This window comes from Anas platyrhynchos, chromosome 16 (genome assembly GCF_047663525.1).
Source record: "Anas platyrhynchos isolate ZD024472 breed Pekin duck chromosome 16, IASCAAS_PekinDuck_T2T, whole genome shotgun sequence".
Taxonomy (NCBI): domain Eukaryota; kingdom Metazoa; phylum Chordata; class Aves; order Anseriformes; family Anatidae; genus Anas; species Anas platyrhynchos.
The window spans coordinates 282,240-308,968 of NC_092602.1; the positions used below are offsets into that span (position 1 = coordinate 282,240).

At 38.2% G+C, this 26,729-nt stretch overlaps 2 protein-coding genes and 1 long non-coding RNA gene across 4 annotated transcripts; 1 reads left to right on the top strand and 2 right to left on the bottom strand.

The window, feature by feature from the left end:
* Positions 1-11: 11 nt before the first annotated feature.
* On the bottom strand, positions 12-4,184 carry HSCB (HscB mitochondrial iron-sulfur cluster cochaperone). Its single transcript, XM_038187584.1, has 7 exons — positions 4,177-4,184; positions 4,011-4,092; positions 3,746-3,805; positions 3,438-3,527; positions 2,751-2,895; positions 1,848-1,895; positions 12-591 (listed from the first exon to the last, which is right to left on the bottom strand). Exons 1-7 carry the CDS (start codon positions 4,182-4,184, stop codon positions 500-502), a joined length of 525 nt encoding a protein of 174 aa, XP_038043512.1. The 3' UTR covers positions 12-499.
* On the top strand, positions 3,931-25,509 carry CHEK2 (checkpoint kinase 2). 2 transcript variants are annotated; one of them, XM_038187482.2, is made up of 16 exons: positions 3,931-4,596; positions 6,030-6,284; positions 6,831-6,955; positions 7,219-7,366; positions 8,180-8,270; positions 10,387-10,495; positions 12,352-12,405; positions 13,169-13,230; positions 13,737-13,836; positions 16,067-16,153; positions 17,182-17,345; positions 17,575-17,690; positions 19,115-19,200; positions 23,602-23,682; positions 24,304-24,395; positions 25,144-25,509. In XM_038187482.2, exons 1-16 carry the CDS (start codon positions 4,245-4,247, stop codon positions 25,151-25,153), a joined length of 1,932 nt encoding a protein of 643 aa, XP_038043410.2. In that variant the 5' UTR covers positions 3,931-4,244; the 3' UTR covers positions 25,154-25,509. The 2 variants fall into 2 exon arrangements, with proteins under 2 accessions (XP_038043410.2, XP_071880766.1); XM_072024665.1 differs by lacking the exons at positions 23,602-23,682; positions 24,304-24,395; positions 25,144-25,509 and having other exon boundaries at positions 3,992-4,596; positions 17,575-17,710.
* LOC119718553 (uncharacterized) lies at positions 5,826-26,723 on the bottom strand. Its single transcript, XR_005269687.2, has 4 exons — positions 25,811-26,723; positions 24,266-25,201; positions 7,613-7,699; positions 5,826-6,327 (listed from the first exon to the last, which is right to left on the bottom strand). It is a non-coding gene; the product is annotated as an uncharacterized lncRNA (long non-coding RNA).
* Positions 26,724-26,729: the final 6 nt, after the last annotated feature.

Here is a 26,729-nt window from a genome sequence, read left to right on the forward strand (position 1 = left end):
AAGAGGACAGATGATTTAAATATATATATGTATTTTTCACCCTTGAAGATTTTTCCAAGATGATTGGATAGAACACATACAATGAGACTAAGAGAGCTTGAAGGGCCTGCTGAATGAGCATTCTGTTTAATCTTCATTATTTCATGAAGGACTTTTCCTCAACTTAAAATAAACTCTTCACATTTTAGTAATCAAAAGAAATCTTAATTGCATACTGTATTTATGTGTGTCTCTCTGAAAATCATGTCTATACCTGTAACTCTGCTAGAACAATACTGTTAACTTACTCGTTACCAATTTTCTGGCTGTAAACATTTCCTGCTTCCATCTGTACTTAAATAAGTGCTACAGTAAGCGCTGAGTTTCTTCTCTGTCTTCCTTCTCTCAGCATTAAAACTAAGAAAAATGTAGGAGGCGAACACCATTTTTCTGATTTTGGTTACTAAATCAGATGTTTAATTGAAAATAACATTAACTCTTAATGATAAAGGAGGCAGTATCAGGAAGGCATCTTCTTGTTCTTTAGTTTATCCTCTAAGTTTGCAAAATATTTCATTTTGGCTAGAAGCTTCTTAGCTTCTTGAAGATCATCTGAAATGAAATAAAAAATTACTAATTTACAGAGGGAGGACTGAGTTTTCATTTTTAAAATGGATCTCAAGATTTCATTGACAGCAATTGTTTCGGAACTATGAACTGCAAAAGCACTGGGAACCCATATACTATTAAAAACATGGTGTCTGTTATTTTCATCTTTGAAGGTTTTGGAACACCTTAATTGAGGTGTTCCACAAAACATGTAAAAATACACAATTGAGAAAGGAAGTGTGACTTTTCTGTAAAGTGGCTTTAGTATTGGTGTAGCCACTGAGGAATTTTAAGTATAAAGACCATACAGACATTTTGAGAATGGGGGAACATATATAATTAGACCAACTACCATCACTGAAAAATGCAAGATTCATAGCACTCTGATACAGATGAGGGCAATTCCAAACTGATACTGAAACAATTGTTCCTTAACAGAACAAGTAATTGGAGGGGAAAGATGGTTTATCACCTACTAACAAGAACAGATGAAGTCCTTAAATCTCACAGTACAAAGAATGGCATATTATAAAGTTATAATTCTTCACGTGCAGGCCTAGCTGCTACTACTTTTCATTTGATGTTTTACAATTGCAGCACACACTACATAAACCAACAGTAAAAGAACTCTGAGACTGAGGAGAAAAATAAAAAGTCGTCTTCCCAGTGTAAAAGTGTTGTCTGAAATGATTCAAGCTCCTGCCCGTTAATTGGTTGTGGAATAAAGTTACGTTGATTACTGCGGAGGAAGGCCCTAATACCTTAGACTAAATGGGGCATTGCATCCTGTCTTGCTATATGGCTTCAGTGGTAGGCACTCCAGACTTCCACTGCAAAGAAAAGCATTGACTATTTTGTTGACAGCTTCAAGTCCGCAGAACAAGAACTCCTCAAACTCAAGTTTGAAACGTCAAATAGGCCATAAATTTGAATGAGAAAAGTCTGTCCTTCCCAGTATTAGGAAAAACAAAAAAACAAAAATTCTTAATGACTGTGCTCCTGTTTAAAGTGGTCATTTTGATGTGAATGGAATTAACTGAAACTAAAAAAAAAAGTTCAAATACAAATGTGAGGTCCTGAGTTTCCTGAATCAAAAGGTCAAGCTTAGAAGCATCTATTTTTAAACATCAAACAGGAGCAATTGTTTATACAGTATTTCTGTTCAGTAGTTCAGAAAATGTTTGAAAAAGGAGAACATGGCTTTTCTTAAGCATTCATAACATATATATGGCGACTAAATACTTGATTAAAATAGCTACCTCTTTCAAAAGCTGCGGTCACCTCTTTGGTCAATTCTTCTCGTTTTACTGTAAAACAAATTATTCAGATTTTGTTACATACTCAGTATATTTAATACCAATGCATTCTGGCTGTGGTGGGAAACAATTACTAGTATCATAGTCTTCTGGGAGACAAGAAGGCTTCCCATATTATTGCTGGCGATTATTTTTATTATCATTTCAAACGTACTCCTTTATTTAGACAGGTTTACAGACAGCAATGCCTCACTCAATGTGTTCACTAGCTTCCCAGAAATCTACCTACTATTAAATTGCTTCTTTTCTACTTAGTTTTTATTCTAGTAATTCTTGTTGCTTTTGGCATGCTCTTGTTATTGTAAAGAATTAAACATAGCAAGAAACCCAATGTTTTGGTTATCAACAATATAAACAAGGAAGTTGCTCGTATAAAAACAATAATCGATACAATGTTTGCTAAGTTGAAGAAGATGAAAATAATAAAATACCTGAATAAATTAATAAATTATTTCATGTGTGCAGTCAGGTATTTTAATAAAACTTTATTTTGAGTGGTTCTTTCCTTTCGAGCAATCTACTTGCCCTGATCTGGTGGAGGTTGAATGAGAAGTTTCTTTTTATAGTCAATAAATATACCTATTTTGTCATCAGAATAGGTACTGTTATTTAGATTTTCCTGAGCCAGATTTGATTTTAAGTGGCATAAATTGGTAAAGACAACATTTTTATTTGGGGAAAAATAAAAGCTCTTACAGCAAGTCAGTTCGAGACTTAGAAGAATTTAATGACAAGGGTACTAAAATAAATAAACTGAGTAACTTAAGAATCTTCAGACACTTCCATATTACACAAGATACAGGATTATAAATTCATTCTGTACAGAACTGTCAGATCTCAACCTACCTTTAATTAAAGTTTCAGTTTCTTCAAGGCTATCCTCATTTTTAGACTCTGCTAATTTCTCATTGATTTCCATGATTTCCGTGAGAAACTCTGAATCTGCATCACAGTCTGTCTCTTGTGCTGGTTCCACTCCATTCAGCTCTAGCTGGTGGAGAAAAGGGGAATTTAGAAACATTCTCAAATTTATTTCAGTGTGAAAGATTTTCTTGAATATTAAGTCTTTTAGCAAGGCTTCTTATCCGATAAATTTCTGTTTTTTAAGCTTATTCCATGAAATCTGCATAAAACCAGGTCAGCCTTAAAATCTTAAGTCTTAAAAACCACGCCATAGGTGGTCCATAAAAATCAGCAGTTAACTAAAGCAGGAAAATATAACAAAGGCTGCCAAAGGCCAAAGCAGGTAACGAATAACCAGGAAGCAGGTAACAAATTAGCATGGCAGAAGCAGGGAATGAGGTTATAATTATCACTAATGTGTTAAAATAGCGGGAAGGATGACTTTCAGACAAGCTTTTTTTAAATCCATGGTAATCCTGTTTCTTCTTCAGGGGAACACAAATTAGCATGTGAATGATGGTATCACAGGAATTTTACAAAATTGATTCATTGCATTACCACTACGACTTGTTATTGGTGCATTGATAATGGACTATGGACCATTGATAATGGATGTAGTGGACTCCTTACTAGGTAGAGGCCGCGGCTGAGAGGATTCAGGAGGGTTTGATAGGCCTTGTTAACCAAAGAAGAGTGTTGCTCTGAGTAGTGCTGTTCTTTCTGCAAACGGAAGATAAATAACGCTTATTAACAAATTAGTAAGAAGGGGCAAAATAGATTACCCTTTGTCGCCTGCATAGAAACAACGTTCCCATAACAAATGAACGTAAAATCGAAAGTTGATTTTTAACAGAAATAAAAAGAACGGGGAGAAAACTATCTGCAGTTGTAAGCTTTGTCCCATCACATAACGAAGATCACAAGAACCTCAGCAGCACCTTCTCATCATCCTCCACAACAAGTCCGTGAGCAGAAGCCTCTTCTAAGTTCCTCGGGAACTAAACCTAGAAGTCCCCAGGCACACGGCCGGTAGGGCCTCCACGCGTTCCGTCTGGCCGGGCAGCGCCCGCCCCTTCCCGCAGGGCCCGCGAGCCGTGCCGCCAGGCCCCGCCGCGGCGCTGAGCGCGGAACGGGGCGCGGGGGCTGAGGGCGGCCGGCGCTGAGGCGGGCGACGCGACGAGACGAGGCCCGCCGGGCACTCACCGGCGGCCTCTGGCCGAAGCGGTCAGGGTGAAGGGCGCGCTGCAGGCTCCGAAAGCGCCGCTGCAGCCGCTGCACGTCGAGGCTGAAGGAGCGGTCACTGCGGGCGACAGAAGGCGGCGTGAGGCCCGCGGCCGGCTGCGCCCCCGGCCGCCCCGGCGGCACTCACCAGTCCATGAGGCGGAAGAGGTCAGGCCGGGGCCCCGGCGGCTGCAGGGCCCGGCAGCTGGGGCAGAAATGAGGCAGTCCCGCGGCGCCGGGGACTGGACCGCCGCAGCTCCAACAGCGCGGGGCCGGGGGAGAGGCCGGCCCGACGCAGCGAGGCCGCAGGGCCGCCTCGGAAACGCGGAGCGCCCACCGCGCCCCGCCGAGATGCTGCCGCAGCGCCGCCTGCATCCCTGCAGACTACAGCTCCCGGCAGCCCCGCGCGCCCGGCCGGGCCCCCATTGGCCCAGTTCGCAGCGAGCCGGCGGGGCGCGCGCGCGCTGGGCCGGGCGGCGGGGAGGTCGCGCGGCGCGGGCTGCGCCACTCGGGAGTGCGGACCCGGGCGCGGCCCGGCCCCGGCCGCCGCCGCCGCCCTTCCCGGGAGGTTCGTGCGGGACCCTCGGCCGCGCTAGCGGGGCTGCGGCGCTCGCGCGGGGCCGCGGGAGCGCGGCCTCGGGGCCGGCGGCCGCCCCCCGCCCTCGCCTTTCTTGGCTTCCGGGGGCTCCGCGGCGCCCGGCCCGGCCTTGCCCCCGGTGCGGCGGGGCGGGGGTCGAGGGGGGTGCAGGCGCCGACGGGAGCGGCTTCGGCGCTGCGCGGCGGCTGCTGGGCCGTGTCCCGCGGGCTCCGCCTGGCGCCGGAGCGTCCCGGGCCCCGCGAGGCGGCCGCTGCTGCCCAGCTCCGGCTCCGGCTCCGGCTCGCTCCTGCCCGCTGGCTCGGCCGCCCTCCGGTGAAGCCTCCGAGGGGCGCAGCAGCAGCGCGCTGCCGGGAGCGGGCTGTGTGTGCTCGAGGCTGCGGGCCTTGCCTCTGCGTCCGAGCGCTGGAACGTGCATGCAAAAAGCAGCCAGGACGGTGTTGTAGCGCGTCGGTAAGGAGGCTGCTTTGTGTGCTAGCTGAATTACGCGTGAAGCTGGATGGCAACCAGCTTAAAAGTAAACGAACAAATAAACCCCAAGATACACTAATACACTGAGACAGCAAGCTGACAGGTTAGCACAAGTGACCTCAGATGATGGAAGCATCCTTTGGGAAGATTAGCGGGCAGTGTAATGGCCCCTTTTGTGCAATTAAACGGATGCTGTTGGAGAAAGCTGGCTAAAGGTAAAGGGGCTGGCGGGTTGTGCTTCCTCAGCAGGGAGGAAGGCAACCCGCCACTCTAAATTCCAATGGTAGCAGGGCAGGGAGATGCCATTGCTGTCTCTAACAGCAGCTTCTAGGGGTGTGCAGTCTGACAGAGTTTTGTACATAAACATTCCATACATTATGCATAGGTGTGACTGTTCGGTGAATAAAATCACGAATAGAACCTGTTTGAAAGATAGGTGTGAAAACTTGTAAGTTATAACCTATATTAAAGGAATACTCAGCCAAGACACCAGATAGGCTTGCCTGTGGGATAAGTCTGCTGAGTGCCTTCCACATCAACTACTTTTGCTTTATAGTTAGTTTTTCCTTTTTATTTTTATTTTTCCTGTGTTTGGGGAACTGTAATGGTTACTGCTTTGTTGAGGAGTGCTTTGTCAGAGACTGTTGCCCAAGTATTTGTGAAATCAAGTGAGTTCTGAAGACCCTTAGTGAAAATCTGGGAATAAGATTTAACTTGCTTTAGAACCGGTAGAGGGAGCACTACATACTTTTTTAAAACAAAAAGTCATTACACATTTTGGGGGATATTTAAATATATGCAAACACACATGCAAGCTTTGGTTGAGAGTCTTATTTGAAGACTGGAAATAGATTTGTATGATAATGGGACTGTATATGAAAGTTTGTCAATATTACTTTGCTGTAGTAAGTGGTTTTTAAATGTTCTCTTTGAAGCCAACATGTCTCGAGAGACTGGAAATGAAGTGCAGCAGTCTCAAGGTGCCCAACAGTCACAGAGTGGTACCAGTTCCTCTTCTAGTGCATCACAGAGTGCTAGCCAGTCATCCTCAAGTTCTGGGACCCTCAGTTCTTTGGACACCGTTCCCACTCAAGAGCTTCCATCAATTCCTGAGGATCAGGAACCTGAAGAGCTTGTTCCTCAGCCTTGGGGTCGACTCTTTGCACTTGGAAAAGGTTTCAGCAATTGTGGTATGTAACTACTACAATGCATCTCCCAGTTTGTTTGTAGCACCTTAAAAAAAAAGAAGTTATGAGCAGCTTGGTAGGGAGCAGTGTCATCTTCACATCATGTACAACCAGATTTAAGTACAAGTGTGCAACTTCTGCAGTAATTCTGTGTTCCATGCTACATCCCAAAGTTTACATTGAGTACCTAGATACACAGTTTTCATAGAGTTGGAGGAGATTTTAGAGGAATTCTGGAGTACTCATGTTCTTTGCTACTTGCTTAATTTTTCCATTTCATAATTTTTGTTTATACATCATATAAGTCTCTAGGTATTGATGAAGGTGAATGGAAAACTATACTATTAATACAGAGAATAAAATTACACTGTGGCAAAATGTAAGGTATTGACAGTACATAGTGTTTTGTCTGAATTAAGACAAGTAAACTTGAAGAAACATGTCTTTGTTATCCTCCTTAGTAGTGTTTGACATGATTCTATAGTGCCATAGTTAGTAACTTATGCAATTCTGTGTTCTCTCTCCAATTTGCATACCCTTTCTCTGCAGATTGCGTGAATGATGAATACTGGTTTGGAAGAGACAAAAGCTGTGATTATAGTTTTTCAAAGCTAGGATTGTCCGAGACTGGATTCTACCAAAACTATAGCAAGAAGCACTTCCGAATTTTTAGGGTAGGTGCTAAAAAGGTTTAACTGTCTTTCTTCATGTTAGCAGGGATTGACTTTGGCAGAGCTCCTAATGAAATCAAAATTTACATACCTTAGATGTGGATTGCTTTAATAGGATACTTGGCAATGCTCCATTACCAGGTTTATGAAATAACCTTAGTCTGATTTTCTGAGCCAACAATAGTAAATTTCTAGTCTGTCATGTCATTACTGTAAAGTTCTTTTTTTTTCCTTTTGTTACCTACCTGATTTTTTTTCTCTCATAGGAAATGGGTCCAAAAAAATCCTATGTTGCCTATATTGAAGATCACAGTGCAAATGGAACTTTCATTAATAGAGAGCTCATTGGAAAAGGGAGGAGACTTCCACTGACTCACAACTCTGAAATTGCACTGTCTATTCAGACTAATAAGGGTAAAATATACTGTAAAACATGTAGATTCCTCCTGTGTTGATCAAGAGGTCCTTTCTACAATAATTTGAATATATTCTTTGCAAGTTGAGCTTCTTTGTGAATACTGTACAGCTAAAATAACAGCTGAGAACATAGCTATGATGTTTCTGTACTTGCATAAAATTCTCCATATCCACCTCAATCCTAAAAAAAAAATAAAATTAAATAAAAAAAATTAAAAGAAGCTGCATAAGGAACCACCTTACCAGAGTATAAACTTTTATAGTTGTTTTTCTATTTTTGTAACTCCTTCAGTAGCTCTGTGTGTGTTGCGGGAGGGATGGGGAAATAAACTATTCAAGGAAAGAAAGGAAAAAACAGGAAATTACAAGATTTTGTATAGTAAGATATTTGTAAGTAATAATAATAATAATTTAAACAAAACAAAACTCTTAAAAATTAGGAGGTTTTAGGGCTTGTTTCTTTGCTTTTGCTTTCTTAGCAAAAAGCCTTCACTGAAGCTGACATGGTTGGATATTTTGTCCTTAAATGTTGTGTTAATTGATTAAGCAGTGTTGTGAAGCTTATACCAAAGATACCATTTTCCAGTAATGACAGCACCTTGTTTAACCCATTGCTCGTGTAATTTGCAGAATCAGTTGACTTTTTTCATATATATTTTTAATTGTCTAATCTTTTAATATTTGTTTTGCTTCTAGCAGGCAGCATTTGCTTAGTTATGTTGTTGACTATAAAAGCTCAGAAAGTCTAGTTATTCATTATAACTATTTTGAAGTTAATAACAGGAAAATAATCTCCACTCATCTTCCTAGTGTTTGTATTTTCTGATCTTATGGTGGATGATCAGTTGGTGTTTCCTAGAGAATTCAGAGAGAAATATATCATGTCAAAGACTTTGGGAAGGTAAGCATCTTTTCAGCAATATGAAGTGCTAATTTTGTTACTGTTTTCAATACCTTGTGCTAGAATTACTACCAATGTTAACTGAGCTGCTGTTTTAGTTTTTACAATCCTACAAATATTCAAGGTGTTTTACGTAAGAGTCATCAGGTACTGTTCCTGATGTTTTTATATTTTGACTGTTACATGCAGCAAATCAATTTGATAAGGATTGAAATGCTTTGATTTAACTGAGATTCCTGGGGTCAGTACAAATATATCTGGGACCAAACTAATAGCTTGTGATAAGTGGTTTAATTACTATTGTGGAGTTTTAATGAAAATGAAGCATCCTATTCTTTTGTTCTTGCCCCTTTGTACCACTTAAAATATAGCAGAAATATCTAACTGAGAATCTCTTTGGCAGGAAACATTTTAACTGCTGTGAATCAGTGAGACTTGATCCTACAGACAAATGCTTTTCTGGCTGCAGTTAAAAGTATTTTGTTGATTAACAACTGGTGTGTAAGTTAAGAAAGACCATGAACCAGTATATTTCCTTAATTGCTTCACTTTATGTGAATGTTCTAAAGCTGATACTTAGAACATACTTTGTTTACCCTAGAGGTAAGGTGTCTCTCTGAAACAGATTCAGCCTAAAACACTGGCACACTGCATTTATTAATACCAGAGTACTGAGAATGCAGATGAATGCAGTATTTGTACTTGTGTGTTCAGAAATAGAAGATGCTTTAAAGCAGTTGATTATGTGATTACTGAATTAATTGCTCAAGACTTCAAAGTAACATTTTTTTCTGTCTTACAGCTATGTGTCTATTTTTTTTACATGCAATACTATTTACGTATATTTACATTTAAAAGGAGGAAACTGGGATCTGAAAACTTTGATTTTTAGTGTGAAGTTTTTTCAGAAGAATACTGGAATAACAAGTGTTAATGATGAGCATCTTAATAGTTACTTTAAAACACTATATTAAAATATGCTGTTATGTCTCTTGCTTTATCTACTGTTTGCTTTTAGGTACAGCATTTCTTAAATTTAGTTCTTTCAAAAATTCTACAAAATTACCTTTGGTTTTATATTTAACATCATTGATAGAAGTAGAAGGAATTATTTCGTTAAAGGCCAAGTAGTAGTAGCGACAATAAATCTGAAATGTGATAAACTGTTCCTTTATTTCTTCCCCAATTATAGCACACCATTCTTTCAAATTTAGACCATAAAAGCAAAATCCTTTCACTGGATTATAGCTCTATTTCATCTGTTAAACAATTAAACAAGTTTCAAATAATAATAAAAAGAAAAGTATGATAACATCTGCGTAAACCTGTTCTATACAACAGCTTAAATGAGGATTTTGGCTTTACTCCTCTAGTTGGCTTGGGTTTACAACCTGCTAGTAATCGTGAAACCCAAGTTTTTCTTTAGAAGAGATCCAAGTTTGTAGATTGTTAGCAAGTTTTTTAATTTGTGTATTCATGTTATCAGTAATAGGAAGTAGGAGAAAGAGCTCTATGTCCAAATATAGCCTTCTACAACATCACTGTTGGAGTCTTCAGGCTAACGACAAAGGCTATTTTCAGGAAAAAGGAAAGGCTATTTTAGATGTTGACAAATCTTTGTTTTGGCCACTGGTGAAGAATTCATAAGAGAACAGTTAAATGGAAACAAATCTGAGTGCAAAATACAAGGATTTCTTTCAGTGATAAAACTGCTGCTTATTAAAAATAAAAAGTACCTGTTTTTCAGATTTGTGCAGTCCTGTTTGGAGAGAACTCTCATTAAGTTCTACATTTGTGTGGGGGAAATGCTGTCACAGCTTCTGTTTGATATTCATTGGTACCCTTTGTACAAACAGATCATTTGCTGTATGTATTTACTCCCGTGTATTTGAATAGGACCCTTGACATCACTCAGTCCTTAAATATACTTCTTAACTATTGAATGCTTTCTGAGATAGTTTTGGACAACCTGTAATATTCAGAAAGTTGGAAAGTAACAGCCCCCAATTGTGTGTAGCTTTCTTTAGGCAAATGCTTTCATTTAATTTGTTTATACTTGTTATGTCAGTTTTGAATTGTATTTGTAAGGATTAACATAGCTGTGCTTTCATGGTAGTGGTGCCTGTGGAGAAGTCAAACTGGCATTTGAGAAGAGCACTTGTAACAAAGTTGCAGTAAAGATAATCAATAAACGGAAGTTTATGGCAAGTGGTATTAGAGAGGCAGTAAGTATTTATTTTTCTGTCTTTTGGCCATCTTGCAGTGGGCTTGGAATACTTGGTAACCTTTCTCTCTGACTCCCTCTGTCTGAATCCTTTCTTCAATTAGAGGATTTTCTGACTTAACGTCTTCTGTGTATAATTTCCAAATGTCTTTTGATCTTACAGAATATATACAGAACCCTAGAAAATACTTGTTCTTATTCTTTGACCACATTTCATTATTTCAGGACTGCTTGTTAATGTGGTATCACAAAGTGTGTGTGTAGGGGGGAGTCCCGTGGGGTGTATGTCCCAAAATATACCAGAAAGTTACATTGTTAGTGCAGTCTGACCAAAGATTTATAAGCTCTGCTAATTTTGTTGCATATTCCATCATAACACTCTTCAATAAAATTGTATGAAGCCTTTTGGGAAAGGCTTTTCATGTGTCTAGTCTTACAGCAGAAGCCTGAGACTTCAGAACAAGCCAAGTGGCTGTACTCTAACATGAGAGAGAGATCTGAGCAACTTCAAATCTATTACTCTAATGTTAATTTTATGTAAGGGGTATAAGATGAACTTTTAAGAAAAAAATACAATTAGAGGTTGAAAGTGATTGGAAAAGTTTAATAAACCCACAGCTGCACAACTTACATAAGTTAAAATAGGTTGGAGTAACCAAATGAATTTCTTTGAGAAAAGAGTGTACAGATACAATATATGGAATCTGTTCAAACTGACAAAGCATTTCATAGGGTGCAGTAAAGGGAACTACTACTTAATTTGGAAAATACTTCTGCAAGGACAAAAATACTAAGGTGGGAGGGTGTCTTGCTGAGGAAAGGGTGCTATGAGGCTTTACTAGGAGCAGAATTACAGGATGGAAGAGAAGTTACTGATGGAAGTTCAGAGGATTTGTCTTGAGGTTAGTCTTCCTTACTACTACGTTTGGAGATGTACAAATGATGCCACAAATAGTGGGAATATGGTAATTCAGCTCTTTGCCACTGACTCAATCTACGCTGACAGAAAGGAAGATGGCAGTATCATGTATGAAGAACAGAAACTTCTGTATGCTGGAGTAGTGGGAGTTAAACGTTTAGTAGTGCAAGATTAAGTACAAGATCAGTGACAATTTCTATCATCTACATTTGTGTTGGTTCATATGAAGAAGTAGAGTTATTTTCAGATGAATTTATGACGTTAATCTGATTGAAAATTGCAAAATGTAATTTTGGAACATTTTAAATTTTAAACATTTAAATTTTGGAAAATTTAAAATGAAGTTTAAGATATGCTGTTATGAGTTATATTTGCTAAGAAATGTCATTGTCCAAAACAGAGAGAGGACTGCATCTGTAATGTATACAGATTTGGTAATGTGTATTCAGAAACTATTGATCTGTTTTGGAAGAAGAATAAAAAAGCCTGCTGGGTTGCTTTCATGAGTTGAGCCTAAGCCACACAGAGAGATTAAAAGATACTGTTTTTTTTTTTTCTTGCTAAAGACTAAGTTTGAGTAGTATTTAGTTTTAGGGGTAGCCCACATGGGAAGCATCTTAGAGGGAGGGAAGCTGTTAAAAGGACAGTATTGCAATATGCTGGCCAAAATTTTTAGGTTGGAACTTAGGTGAAGATTTCTAACCTGCAGTGAAATGACATGTCCAGAGCAATATCTTTCTACAAATAATAAAAGCAGTCTATTCAGTTAATTCACAGAAGGCACCTAATCAGGTTTTGAAAAAGATTGTATGTTATATTCATTAAAATTGCAAGGGAAATGAAATGATGGCTTTTCTGGTACTGTCTCTCATTTCTGAAGTGTTTTTTCCCAGAATATTGCTGTGCTACTCTTTGATGTTTGATTTTTTTTTTAATAGAATCCAGCTTTTAATATCAACACAGAAATTGAAATATTGAAGAAAATAGATCATGTGAGTATTACTGTACATTTTTACTCCTTTTTGCTGCATACTGCGCTTCTGTGCTTCGCTGACCTAGTGTAGTAATTAAAGATCAATTTTATGTGTTAGGAAATATACAAAGGGATGCGTATAATTACTGCAGTAAATAAACACTTTTTTCCCTTCTTTTAAGTATGCTATGTCTTAACAGATACAAGGTTTTAAAAACTTGAGTAACAGACATAAATTTGGGAAGAAATTTCACAGAGGAGGTTTCAAACTGAACCATAGTTGTAGAAGAAATTTTTCCTTGATTCAGGTTTTGTAAATATCGTTAGATAACCAAATATAAAGATCAGATTCCACTGGCAAGTTTTTGGATTTTTATCCACTTTCCCCTCTTTATTTCCCCCCACAGCCTTTCCCCAAAAAAGGATTTTCCTTACCTTTAGTTAAAGAGAAAGCTTGCATAGATTAATGAACTATCCCATATAAAGAAAATATTGGGGTTATGGAAAGTGACAACTGGAAAAAATAAGGATGCTTGCTGAGTTGTACATGTAGTCATGACAAGAATTGGATGTTTTTATATGTGCAGGTATAGGGGAGAAGACAACAGACTTGAATTTAAGTGTTTGCCAAAGCCTGATGCATTAGTCAGTTACATAAGTGTTAATGTAACTAGCATGGTTGAAATTATATTAAAATAGGAAATTTAAGATGATACACTGTTAATAAAGTTAGTTTTTACAAGTGGTTCTACTTCTGTGTTTTTGTTTTTGTTTTTTATTAGCCTTGCTTAATCAAGATCAAAAACTTCTTTGAAGCAGAGGATTACTACATTGTTTTGGAATTGTAAGTAACTGATGTGAAACTAAATGCATGACATGTTTTTCATAACCAAAAAGAGCATAAATAGTTCTGGATTTTTTGTGTTTTGTTATTGTTGTTGTCCCCTTCCATTCTGTTCTGTTATCTGAAACCTCTTAAAATCAGAAACTAGGATAACCAGGAGAAGATCCTTTTATATTTTGAAAACACTTAGTGCCTTGGATAGTAACCCACTGTACTGCTATTGTGGATTGCTGCTGATTTGATTTTGAGCTCATAATTAAAAGGTAGATCAAAAAATCTTAGAACTCTTAGTAGTGAAGACTCAGAAGATTAGGCCTTAGTCAGCAATGCACGTACTGTGTTTAGGGCATTGCTCATTCATTTTCAGAACTGAAATATATTCTTTCTTTGTAGCCAAAATAGCCAAATGAAATTATTTTGGTCTCATTCTTGTCTAACAAGAATCCTGCTCCTAACATTAATCTTTTGGAAGTAATATATTGACATGTTACCTACATCTGTTTTAGGATGGAAGGAGGAGAATTATATGACAGAGTGTCAAGGCCAATCAAGATGAAAGAAGCTACCTGCAAATTGTATTTTTATCAGATGCTACTGGCTGTGAAGGTACATAATATGAATTCTACCAAGAAAAATATGGTTATGCATTTGCATGTCAGTCAGGTGATTTTTTCTGTCATTTGTCACTTCTGAAACCTGCACAATTAATCAACACAGTACTCTTAATATTTTAGTTTAATGAGATTCTGTACCTCAATACAGCCAAATAGGTTTACACTCTTTTACTTATTTAAAAACAAGCAAACACAAAACAGGGATTAAAGCAGTAATACATGCTGTGCTCACTAATGGCAGGATTATCATGTTAGATTTCTCACAGTGTATGGGCAAAGACTCATCAGTGCAGTGCAAAAAGTAGTGCTTAGATGCTTACTATGAACTCCTGAATGAGCATTGTGGTTCAGCAGACAACAGGGTAGAAAGGCTCTGCAGGAGGATCTGGATAGGCTGCACCGATGGGCTGAGGTCAACTGTATGAAGTTCAACAAGGCCAAGTGCCGGGTCCTGCACCTGGGGCGCAATAACCCCAAGCAGAACTACAGGCTGGGAGAGGAATGGTTGGAGAGCTGCCAGGCAGAGAAGGACCTGGGAGTGATGGTGGACAGTCGGCTGAATATGAGCCAGCAGTGTGCTCAGGTGGCCAAGAAGGCCAACGGCATCCTGGCTTGTATCAGAAACACTGTGACCAGCAGGGCTAGGGAGGTGATCGTCCCCCTGTACTCGGCTCTGGTGAGGCCGCACCTCGAGTACTGTGTTCAGTTTTGGGCCCCTCGCTACAAGAAGGACATGGAGGTGCTTGAGCGGGTCCAGAGAAGGGCGACGAAGCTGGTGAGGGGCCTGGAGAGCAAGTCCTATGAGGAGCGGCTGAAGGAGCTGGGCCTGTTCAGCCTAGAGAAGAGGAGGCTCAGGGGTGACCTTATTGCTCTGTTTAAGTACATTAAAGGAGGCTGTAGAGAGGTGGGGGTTGGCCTGTTCTCCCATGTGCCTGGTGATAGGACGAGGGGGAATGGGCTAAAGTTACGCCAGGGGAGTTTTAGGTTAGATGTTAGGAAGAATTTCTTTACTGAAAGGGTTGTGAGGCACTGGAACGGGCTGCCCAGGGAGGTGGTGGAGTCACCATCCCTGGAAGTCTTCAAAAGACGTTTAGATGTAGAGCTTAGGGATATGGTTTAGTGGGGACTGTTAGTGTTAGGTTAGAGGTTGGACTCGATGATCTTGAGGTCTCTTCCAACCTAGAAATTCTGTGATTCTGTGATTCTGTGATTTTCAAAGACTAAATATTGAGTTGCTACATAAGCTTCTAAATTCATGAATTTAGAGGAGGGCCATGAAAATGATCAGAAGGCTGGTGTACCTCTCCGCTTTTGGGACAGCAGGTCATGTAATAAAAGTGGTATCGTTACTTTATACATCGCTTCAATGTAAATGCAAAGACTTCACTAGCACATATTTTGAACTACTAGTTGTTTCTAGCTTTAGCACAGATTTTGTTGTATCATAATATGTCTTTTATGACTGAACTTTAATTCTTGCTTGCCATCAAATGCTCTCCTAATGAAACGAGAAGTTTGTTCTCAGATTTAGAGCCAGTAGAAAACTAGATAGTAGACTTTGCATGTAGGCTTCAAAACTACAGATAAGAAAGCAATTCTGCATTTGCCACAAGGAAGCAACTTTTTTCAAAATTCTTTATAATTTAACCTAACTTCAGCTTTATATCACCTCCTTATTCATTTTTCCTAGTTGTATCACCAAGTTTTTGAACTCTTTTTCAGCCTGCAGCTCTTTGACAACTAAGGTGTTTGTTAAATTTGCCTACTATTACTCAAAATTGTAAGGGTTGTTGTAGCATGGAAATCTTAATTGTCTTTGCAGACCAAAATGTGGACTTGAATTTATGAGAATATGATTGTGCAATAATAATGACTAAGAGAAGGAAGAGAGAGAGATGGAAAACCAGAATTTCTGCAACACAGAATTTTGCCTGTCATTAGTTCTCTTGTTTTACTGCCATGAGGAAAGAAGTATAGCTTTTCTGTGAGTGGGAAGGATTTAACAGCTTTTCAGTTTTACACACACTGCTTGCATGTGGATTGACAATTGAAGCATAATTGTTTCTAAGTTGCTTTTTTTGGCTTTTAAAAAGTCATGAGTTTTGTAGGTTTAAATGTGTACATGTCTCTTAACAATCATTTCACTTATCCTGCCACTGCTATTTGAAAAATTGGAAAGCTTACGTTTTAAAAAAGATGTCTCTTTTTCTTCCTATATCTAGTATCTTCATGACAATGGAATTATACACCGAGATCTAAAGCCAGAGAATGTGTTACTCTCATCTTCTGAAGAGACATGTCTGATAAAGGTAAGGGAACTTAAATTTGTAGTTGCTCAAGGAGAAGAATGGAAGTACTCTTTCTCACAATGTAACTCAAAAAAACTATAATTACTCATACAAGCTGTGAAGTAACCTAAAACTTTCATGCTTTTCATATGCTTAATTTTACTCTTGTGGATAGTTCAATCCATACATCTAAGAACAATTGAGAAATTTTATGCTTAATACCTTGTACAGCACTTAATTGAGTACAACTTTAAATGTGGCTACATTGTTAAAAATAATAAATATGAATTTCAGACAGCATTTCCACAAATATCCAGGCTGTTTTTTGAAGGAAATATATTTTTTCATATAAAACATTGAGCAGATTTTCTTGTTGAAATGCTTAGTCCTCAAGTAGTGTCATCTAATAAGTGAGAATACTTCTGTTCTCAGATTGCCCATTAACATCCACATTTGAGAATGCTTTTTGCTAGGGTGAAGTCTGATCCTCTTCTATATTTCTCCCTACTCATCTTCTAAGTTGTTGTTAACTGACATTTTAGTAATGTTTGGGGTAAATTTTGTTTGTAGTTGTGCTGGAACTGTGCTTTGAAAACAGGAAACTTAATGCTTGAGAAAACAAGAGCTGCTGCAAGTGACTAAGAACTGGCAACTGCAGTCTTAGAGAACACAGTTACAGTTTGCCTGTATTTTCTAGTGAGCTTTTCCTGTAGTCAGTGAAGTTACACCACTGGATCGTACATGGATATCAAAATAATGGAGAATTATTTTGGAGAAAATAAGAGAATTGGCTTTGCCATATTTTTTGTATGGATCAAGAACAATCCAGTGAGATTGCGGTATGGCTTAGTGATGGGACTTAGTAGGTCAAGCTGATAGACTAGGTGATCTTGAAGGTCTTTTCCACCCTAGATGATTCTATAAAGCCATTTGTTTCATCTACACTTTTCATGATATTCTTTAATGTTACCTCCTGCTGTATACTGACAATATGATATGTTCTAGTACAATCAATCCTAATATGTGGTGTTACTGTTTCTAAATACAAGATTACAGATTTTGGACAATCCAAGATTCTTGGAGAAACTTCTCTTATGAAAACATTATGTGGTACTCCCACGTATCTTGCTCCTGAGGTTCTAAATTCACTTGGGACTGCTGGATACAGCCGAGCTGTGGACTGTTGGAGCTTAGGAGTTATTCTTTTTGTATGGTAAGATATTGCAGAGATGCTACATTCATTGGGCAGTCAGTGACATACATGGCTCAAGACTTGGCAACTTCAGTATATTTAGTAGGAAGTGAAAGTGTGTTTAAAAATGTATACACGTAAAAGACACTGCGATAGCGGATGTTTTAAAATGTGTGACTAGTTTTGCATTCACTGTGACAAAAACTGTGTTACTTAATTTATTTTCTTTTTTTTTTTTTTTTATATATAGCTTGTGTGGATATCCACCATTTAATGAGCAAAACACTCAACTATCTCTGAAAGATCAAATCACTCGTGGAGAATACACATTCATTTCAAAAGAATGGAAACATGTATCAGGCATGGGTATGACTCCATTACAATAGGTAGCAGAATATCTAGCTCTTTTGCCATATTTGTTTGTTTTCTTTGAACTTCTTTTCACCTCTGTGATATGTTGCATGTTGATATATTTACATTTCTTAAGTAGGCTCTTAATACATTTTTTTTCAAAGTTGGACCATTACAACAAACAATTACATTTTCCTTGAAGAGATGCTACCCACCAGTACCTTTTGTAGTAATATTTAGCATTATTAACTCCAAAAATATAGAAGTTTTAAGCACATAGGTCTGTTTTTCATTTTTTTTCACTTTTTCTTCTAACTTTATCAAGCTGGTCAACAGATCTTTGCCTCAAAGATTCTTCAAGTGTTGAACCAAAAATAATAGGAATTTAAGGGATATGTATGAATTAGAATTCCAAAAGAGAAAAACTAAGTGGAATTTTAAGCCTGGATCACAAAGACCAGCACCATCAAGTATCAATCACAATTGTGGAGTCAACTATTTGGTCCACTCTAAACTAAGTAGTCTGCCTTTTTTTTTTTATTATTTTTTTTTTTGCACAATAAGCTAAAATGGTGGTTACTATCTGCATGTTTTTCTTCAGGACATTTTAATATGCACAAAATAATTGCACTATTTGCCTTAAGTACTACTTTGTGTATGCAGAAGGGTTTCTCATAACTGGTATGATCATTCTATTTCTAATAAACTTGCCAAATATAACTCCTTCCTAAATTACCTGAAGCTTATTCAATAATATGTCAGACATATATGGGAATGGAAATTATGTTATGGTCATACATAGTCCCAATTATGCATGTAACAGAATAATCAGATACAACGAAAAGTAAATCTTGCTAAAATTCCTTTATGGAAGATTAGGAGTCATTAAATATGTCTTAAGTATTCTATTTTTCACAGTGTTTATTAAGCAGTTTCAGAAGACAGTAAAGTTTATATGATCAAGTTGAGCATACATGCATATATCTTGTCTCTTCTTTCTCATCTCAGATGGATGATCTGCTTTCCAAGACACCATAAACTGTTGTTATTTCTCTGGTAACAGGAAACTAAATTAAGCTATTTTTGCATGTCCATATTTAGGAAAGTGCTGATCTACCTATGCCTGCACAGAACATAAATGCTGGACATGTTCAGTAAATGTACGAGTAATTTTGGCAATTTGGTATATGTGTTGAATCCTGTGCATGTAAAGGAAAAATGGTTAGTCTTCAGTGCTCTCTGGGCATAGAAAGAAGAAAAGTGACCTACTTAGCCAGTCTTCTGGGCACAGCTATCAAGTGTTATTAAACATGCTGCTGCACGTAGTTTTGGAGCATGCACCTTGTGTAACTTAGTTTCAGATAATGAATTTACTGATTGTGTATCAACCAACTGTTTTTTTGTTTGTTTTTTGTTTTGTTTTGTTTTTTTCATCTTAGCTCTAGATCTTGTGAAGAAGCTGTTAGTAGTGGATCCGAGCAAACGTGCTACAATAGAGGAAGCCTTAGACCATCCTTGGCTTCAGGTAGGAATAGACTCTTAACCAAAGTACAGCAAGGCTGGCTTGTTACAGGGATAACTCCTTGATGTAAATTCAAAGGCAGTTCAGTAGCCTGAATTTTATGAGGTTTTGTTAATACTGTGTAATTTGCTTCTTTAAGGAAGCAGGCAAACTGTGACTACTCTGGTCACCAGAGATCTATGCATACCTGATCCTTGTGTCTTAGGCAAATACCATAACAGGGATACAGTGATGGGCAATAAGAGCTTCAGTTCTGTAGCTTCTTGGGAATAACAACTGTTACCTTAAGTTAGAGCTTCATTCCACCTGTCTGTAGGCTGTCCCTGACAGTAGCCAGCAGAGGAGCAACTGTCACTTGGTGCTTCTTATGGGCAGGCGCTGCTGCCTGCGGGCCAGCTGACTATACTGTTTCTGCAGGCTGTATTAAGACCAGAGGGATTCTGCTGCCTACTTTCAGACAGAGAAGAGGGGAACAAAAGGCTGTTTGTCTGTGAATTCTTTGTTTCACTGGCATTGTGAATGACACATAGGAAGAGGAGCCATCAGATCCCAGCTTGTAGGATGACATTAGCCCAGATACCATAGCCACAAATTGCCAGGTGAACAACTTCAAACCAGAGTAAGCATCTTGAACAGACTGCTGCAGTGTTTATCAGCTGTAAGCAAGGTGATCATGCAGTACCTTGCTGTATGTCTTGCTGTAAGACTTTTTTGCAGTGTACAGAGCAAATTTGCTTCTTTGCTCTCTCAACAAATGTTCTCTGCACCACAAAGATTTTCCTCTCTTCCTGTTCTCTTTTTTTTTTTTCTTCTTGCAATGGCAGCTAGCTCCCCTTCAGTCTTTCGCTGTGCTTGTTTTCTTGGCTGCTGTCCCTGGCAAAGCCTTTGTTAGCTCTTAACCCCCTCCTATTGCTGCTTTTATAGCATGGTATGCTTTCTATAGCAAGGGAGTATTGCTCAGAAATCAACAGCTGGCAGTTTACTGAGACAAAAAATGCAATTGTTTGACAAATGTTTGAAAGTCATTAACTTGTCCTAATTATACTGCTGGGCATCAGGAAATAGTTCTTGTCATTCCTGGATTTTACTACTGTAATTTTGTGTGTAACTTCTACAGTGGGTCAATCGACTGTAGGTTCTTACATTTTGATTATGATTCTGAGCAGGGTAGATTATTGTTAAACAATGCTATGCTTATTTTAAGAATCACTGATATGCATAATGGGGAAGGGGAAATATGATAGTGATTTTGATGAGTTAAGACTGAGATATATAAACTTAGCATCTTGACTATATATTCCCTTTAGGGGCAGCTCTTGCTGCTATGTTTGATTTTTGAAGACAGGACAAAAAATTTTATAAGACATCATACTCACAAATCCAATTGTCATCCAGCATTCAAATGCCATTCTTTAAGCTGTTTCCCTTCATGATCCCTTACTATCAGTTATTTATAGGTAATGTACACTGCCTGCTTGGAAGGCCAACATTCAATATGTTCAGTTCTACATATCACACACCTTGAATACTACCACCAAAAAAGCTGCTTACATCCTGTTACTGCAATTAGTAAGAAGGAGCTACTGGCTCCCCACTCCCTCTTGTGTTGTCTGTAAGTATTGTCTTATGAAGTGTGAAAAAAATCCACAAGATTCATGCTTTGTGTGCAGCTAATGCATATTAGCCTCCTCTAGTGATTTGGGGTCCACTAGAGAATTTTTCAGATATTATAACTTGGACCCATGGGTTGGACCCAATGATCTTTGTCCCTTCCAACGCCTTCAATTCTGTGATTCTGTGATAAGTATGCATGTTCTCAAAACAAAACATCATTTCTACAGCTCTATTTAAACCAGTACTGTTTTCAAATTAGTGTTTTAATACCTGTGCTGTTTACTCCATTCTTCATTTAAACCTAAAACTTTAAAACTTAGTGGGCCACTTAAACCTGAGTACTATTCAGTGGATATATTTTACCTGTATTTACATGAGTCATCTGAGGTCCCAGCTATAACTTCACTGAAGTCCATGTCAACCAAGTAGGTACTTCTTAATAAAACATACTTGAAAGGCATACAATCAATTAATTGCTGTGTCTGCCTCTGTGTTACTGCAATCTTGTGAAAGGTTCAAGATTATTTTGGTTGTTTGCTGAAAAAAAGCTCAGGTGTTTGTTGTGTAAGTGAAAAAAATATCTTGACTATCAACTCAGAGGTAGCCACAGTCAAAACGTGACACTGAAAATAGGTAAGTCCAAATTCGGTGTAGAATAAATTGGATGTTCACATCAAAATCCTTCTGTACTGCTTAAGAATGTAATTGAACCAAAAAAGGAGATATTGCAATACTCCATAGACTAGAATAAGAATCCACCTCCATTCTTTCCTTCCACCCAAAAAATGGTTAAAATTTTTGAAACCCTTAGAAGCTAGATGTTCCTTATTTCTAATTGTGCCTCTACCAGTGAACATCCCATTCACTTCTCTTTGAGTCCCCCAGTCTTTGCTGTCATTATGGGACAAAGTTATAACACCTTTTATCTTCAGTCAGTCATTTAGAATAAATGTCTGTTTTTGGTTCCAGATCAGTTGTTCAGCTGGTGAACCTACAGTCACTGTTCAAAAGCTCAGCCACAGGAAATGATCTGTATTATATGACTATGAGCAGCTTACTTCATTTAGTCCCAGGAAAGGTTTCAAGACCTGATTCAGCTTTGGAAGTCTGATTTAGGGTTTGCAGGTAATCCATAGTAACCATTCAAATAAAATTCCTGCTGGAGAAATTGCTGAAACCAGAGAATGAGACTTTATTTTTAGAGCAGGGAGTATACAATGTCAAATAAAAGTCTTTTTTTTTTTTTTCCACCGATTTCCTGTTTCCCTGAGGTTGCCCAACACAGACTAAGAACACCTCTGGTCACTGGCTGCTGAACCAGAATGAATCTATATGCTGCCTTTTCCTCTTGAAATACATCTGACTTTCCGCTAAACTAACTTAAGAAATGATTTGTGATAGCCTTCTTTACCTCATGCTGTCCTTTCTTCCCCTTAATGCTTCTGCAGTCAGACCTGTTCATGCACAAGTGAGACTAATGACATCCCTGAGTCTACTTCGCTCCAAGTGCATCTCCCACTTGCCCTCCCCAAACAGCAGCTGCTGGTTTACCACTTCTGGTAAATAAACTGTATTGTCTAGTGAACTTGTCACAATAGGGAACGGTGTAGCAATACGTATGCTCTATGAATAATGTAACAGTTGACAGTAACAATTTTGATTTTTAAAAGTGAAACTTTCCATTTGCAACATTTAATATGTTATATGGACTTAGGGTAGAGGTGACAGTGGAGTGCTTCTAATGTAACGTTTTGTTTGAAAGTTGTTGTTTTAGTATGGGTATTTTAGCTGGTTCTTCTCTTAGTGTATACAACTTTTTTTCGGAGGAGTGGAGGTTCAGATGTGGTTAAAAACTACCCAAATCCAAAATACCGATGATGCTAAGCTGGTGGAAATGAAAATACTGTGTTAGAAAGGGAAATTGTCATGAGAACAGCATGTAAGACTATAGGCAAAATTCTTGTTTTTCAAGAGCAAGGAACTTGGTTTCGGGGAAAGCAAGGTCTCAAGTCCTGATAAAAGCCTCTTTTGATAAGGCTGACTAGTAAATTACCTGCACAAACTCCTAGCCTGTACATTCTATTCTTTCAGTGTTGTTACACTTCATTGAATGACATTGTATGTTCAGTTTTAGCTTGACTAGTATTAGCTAAGTAGTTACTAAGGGAAACTACTTCTTTGTAGAACTACAGAACTATTTTTTTTCTTACCAGCACTGTATGTAAACCACCTGTTCAAAATGGTACTCTGGGGCAAGTTAGGATGATGTTTATTTTGGGGAAGTGGGAGGGAGGAGGGGAGGTTGGATCAAAGTTTGATAGTAACTATTGAAGGTCCTTGAGAGTGTTTATTCTTGAGAATTCCTCTTGGGTAGAACATCTTTTCTAGAAATTGCACGTTCCAAGTTTTACTTGGGTAATAAAGCTGATGTTTCAAACGACCAGTGTCCTGATCATACATAATGTAATTGCTGCAAAATTAGTGTTACTTCATTCTATATCACATTTGTGTTCAATTTAGGATAGTCATCACTTGCTTTTGATCAGACTTTTGTCTGAAACCTTAGAATACCGGAGGAATTGACACAACACTGTTGCAATGTTTTTGTAGTAATCTGGGACTGTCATTACAGATCCTTTCTCCTAGCACTATATGATGATTATTATTTTTAAATGATGAGGAAAAAAGTTACTCTCTTGTTTTCATTACTTATTCATTCATCCCTTAATTGCTGATCCACCTTAAATATTCCATATATTACTTAGGTTTACTGCTTATTTTTTTCCGCAGGATGAGAATATGAAGAATACATTTCAACAGCTACTTGCTCAGACAAATGCCACTATGAATCCACCGCAAACATCAAAAATGGTATGTACAACAGATTATTTGAAGATTAATACCTGATGCATAGAGAAACTAGATTTGAAAGTAATCTGTAATAAGAAAAACAGAAAAAATGGAGAACTTACTACAGAGGTGTGCATTTTGACTTTATGTAGTGGTCTGCTAATTGTCTCACTTGCTTTCTGAATAGAAGCAACTGACTTTTGTGCTTTGGCAAAATACTTTGAATTGAAAGAACAGTATCTTAAGCTGTAAAGGATTATTTGTATATTTAAAATTAAACACATGAACATGTATATTTTGATGGATTCAATTTATGAACATTTAATATTCAAAGAAAAATTCTCATGTTAATGAAAGCTTAGAAATGGTATTGTAACATTTGTTACAAGACACTAATTAGCACTGTTTTAAATAGTAGTTAAAGGTAAATTTGGGGGCAGTCGAGGCAGGAAATAGAATAAGGTCAGTGTCTTATGTGAGAAAGATCACATATTAGATCATTGTAGAGAAACATTTAGTCTTGCTGCTGTTTTGGCTACAGGAGGGAGATTTTATCCAGCATCTGTAATTATGTAGCAGATACAACAGTCGGACTCTGTCTTACCTGATTAATGTAGCCATCCTGCTGCATTTTTCTTTTAGTCGGCCACAACGAGAAAGCGTCTGCATGAAAATGAAGATGACTCTATCTCACCTAAGCGTGCTGTTGCTTCTACATCATTTCAGAAAATGAGGTGAAAAAAGTGACTTAACTATTGCTTTATTTTATGGAAAGCAGAATTTTTATTTTTAATAAATCTTATTGATTGAATAACTATTGAAAATGCAATTAATAAATAAAAGTAACTTTGTAAGACTGAAGTGATTACTGTGTGTGCATGAGAATTTACACAGTCATCTCCAGTTCATCTAGCTGTCTGATTCAAAGCATGTATCAGAAAAATTTGTATGTTTCTTGAACAAAGTAAGGAAAAAACTTAGGCTAGTTTCATTACTACATATACTCTTATATTCTTCTGTTCAAATATCTAGCTTAGGTGTGAAGATAATGCTTAGTCCTCACAGATGAAACAGGAATAATAAGTCTGAGGTTTTGCCTTAGCCATAGTATTACTTGATACAAAATGCTGCTCACAAACTTCTCAGGGAACTTATAAATAAGAAATTCACTATGAGAAGGACTGTAAGTAGAATAATTGTATTCCTTACTATGACTATATGTGCTATAACATTTTTTTCCATGCATCTGTCCTGAAAACCATTAGGGATTCATTTTGTCATATCTTACTCTGTTTTGATGTAAAACTACTGATGGAGATTGAGGGTCTCTGGAAGTTAGATAAAGCTAAATACCGGGCTGACAGATTCAACGGCATTCTGTTCTGTGAAGTGGTTGTTAGGCTTTCAAAGCGAAGGTTATCATCTGCATGTACTTGCTACCCAGTTTCTTGAAAAATATATTATTATGTTTATTTATCTTAGGATGGACTGAATAAGAGGACATATGATATCCATCTTCCTTACATTATTTGATAAGTTCCTGCAAGAGAAGAACAATGAATCGGACAGAGAGAAAATCTTTAATTTTCTTCTATGAAGTGAAAAAGGTTTCAGACTGTGTGCCTATTGACAAAGGATATTAATTTCATTATACTATTCATCATATTAATTTAATCATATAATTCAATAATTTAATCATATAATTTCATCATATAATTCAGTAATCTCTCATTAATTTCATGAGGGAATAATTTAATAACTTTGTCCTAAAACATGCGTTTTATGATTAGAGGCATTTAATGTACATGGATTAGGAAAGAATAAAGCCTAATTCATTTTAAAATAAAACACTGTCAAGTATGAATTAAGATTTTTCATGAGGCGAGTTTTCCCTTTTGTGCGAGATTTTGTGGTTTTGAGATATTTGTTATTGGTCATTTTTAATGGTAGGATGGCAGTTCTTGTGCACTTCTGTTTTTATTAATGAGCCAGGTGGAGGAACACCCATGGGCATCCAGGTGAAAATTCAATCGGATCCAATCCAGATGCACAGAGACATGCACTTCTCTTGTTTCAACTGTCTCCCAGTGAATTAACTTTCCGCACATGTATGACTGATTGCACATTCTGAAAGTGTTGTGGTACTTACTGTTGCTAGTAAAAGGGAATAGTTCCATTTGCTAGGTAAAATGGCGATGAAGGACTCAATATGTTTGGTCTAGGTCTGGTATACTGTAAAAGCAAATACATTTGGAGCTTGGCTACCAATGAGTTTAAGAAGACCTGCATCATTACAGACCAGAAGATAATCCTCTAGCTACTCTACACAGTGAGTTAACTGTAATCTGTATTCAGCTAGAAATCTGAAATTTCTAAAATTGATTCCTCCATATATTCCATCCCACTGGTTAGATTATTTTTATTATTTTTAATTGTTTTGCTTGGATCTTTTCCCTGGGTCCTAAGACCTGCTTTCCAAAGAAATCTTAATTTTCATCTTGCTCATTTGAAGTCAAACCTTTAAGCCTATGGCGATGTGACATCATTTTACTGCAGAAAGCTTTGAAGTTTCAGACTCTTACATTTTTCATGAAATTGTGTGAAAGCCGTTACTGAGTTCCACTGTGCTAGAGGTGGCATCAAGTTTTCACTTAGTCAAGAAGTATTCCCACCCACCCCTTCTGAGCAGGGTAGTCCAGGGTCTTTGTACAGGTCGTATTTGCAGCATCTTCAGTGTAAACTCTTTACCTGTTCACTTCAACAGGCACGGGTCTACAGCGTTTGGAAGGCTTTGGATTAGATACTGGTTCTATAAATATGAGAAGGCAAGGGATGTACCTAGCGGTGCCTGGTAAGAGCAATGCCGTTAGTGACCAGTCTCTGTACTGGACGTTTGGAGGTACGACGTGGAGCGCCATCAAACACAGCCTTGGTGCTAAGGCTGCCGCCGCCTTTACGAGGTCGTCCCCCGCCTTCGCGGCCGTAAAAAAGCGTTGAGCGGACGTTCTCTGTGAACGGGGGCCTGGAGTCGTTCGTAGGGTGAGCGGACGGGGCTGCCTGCCTGCTTA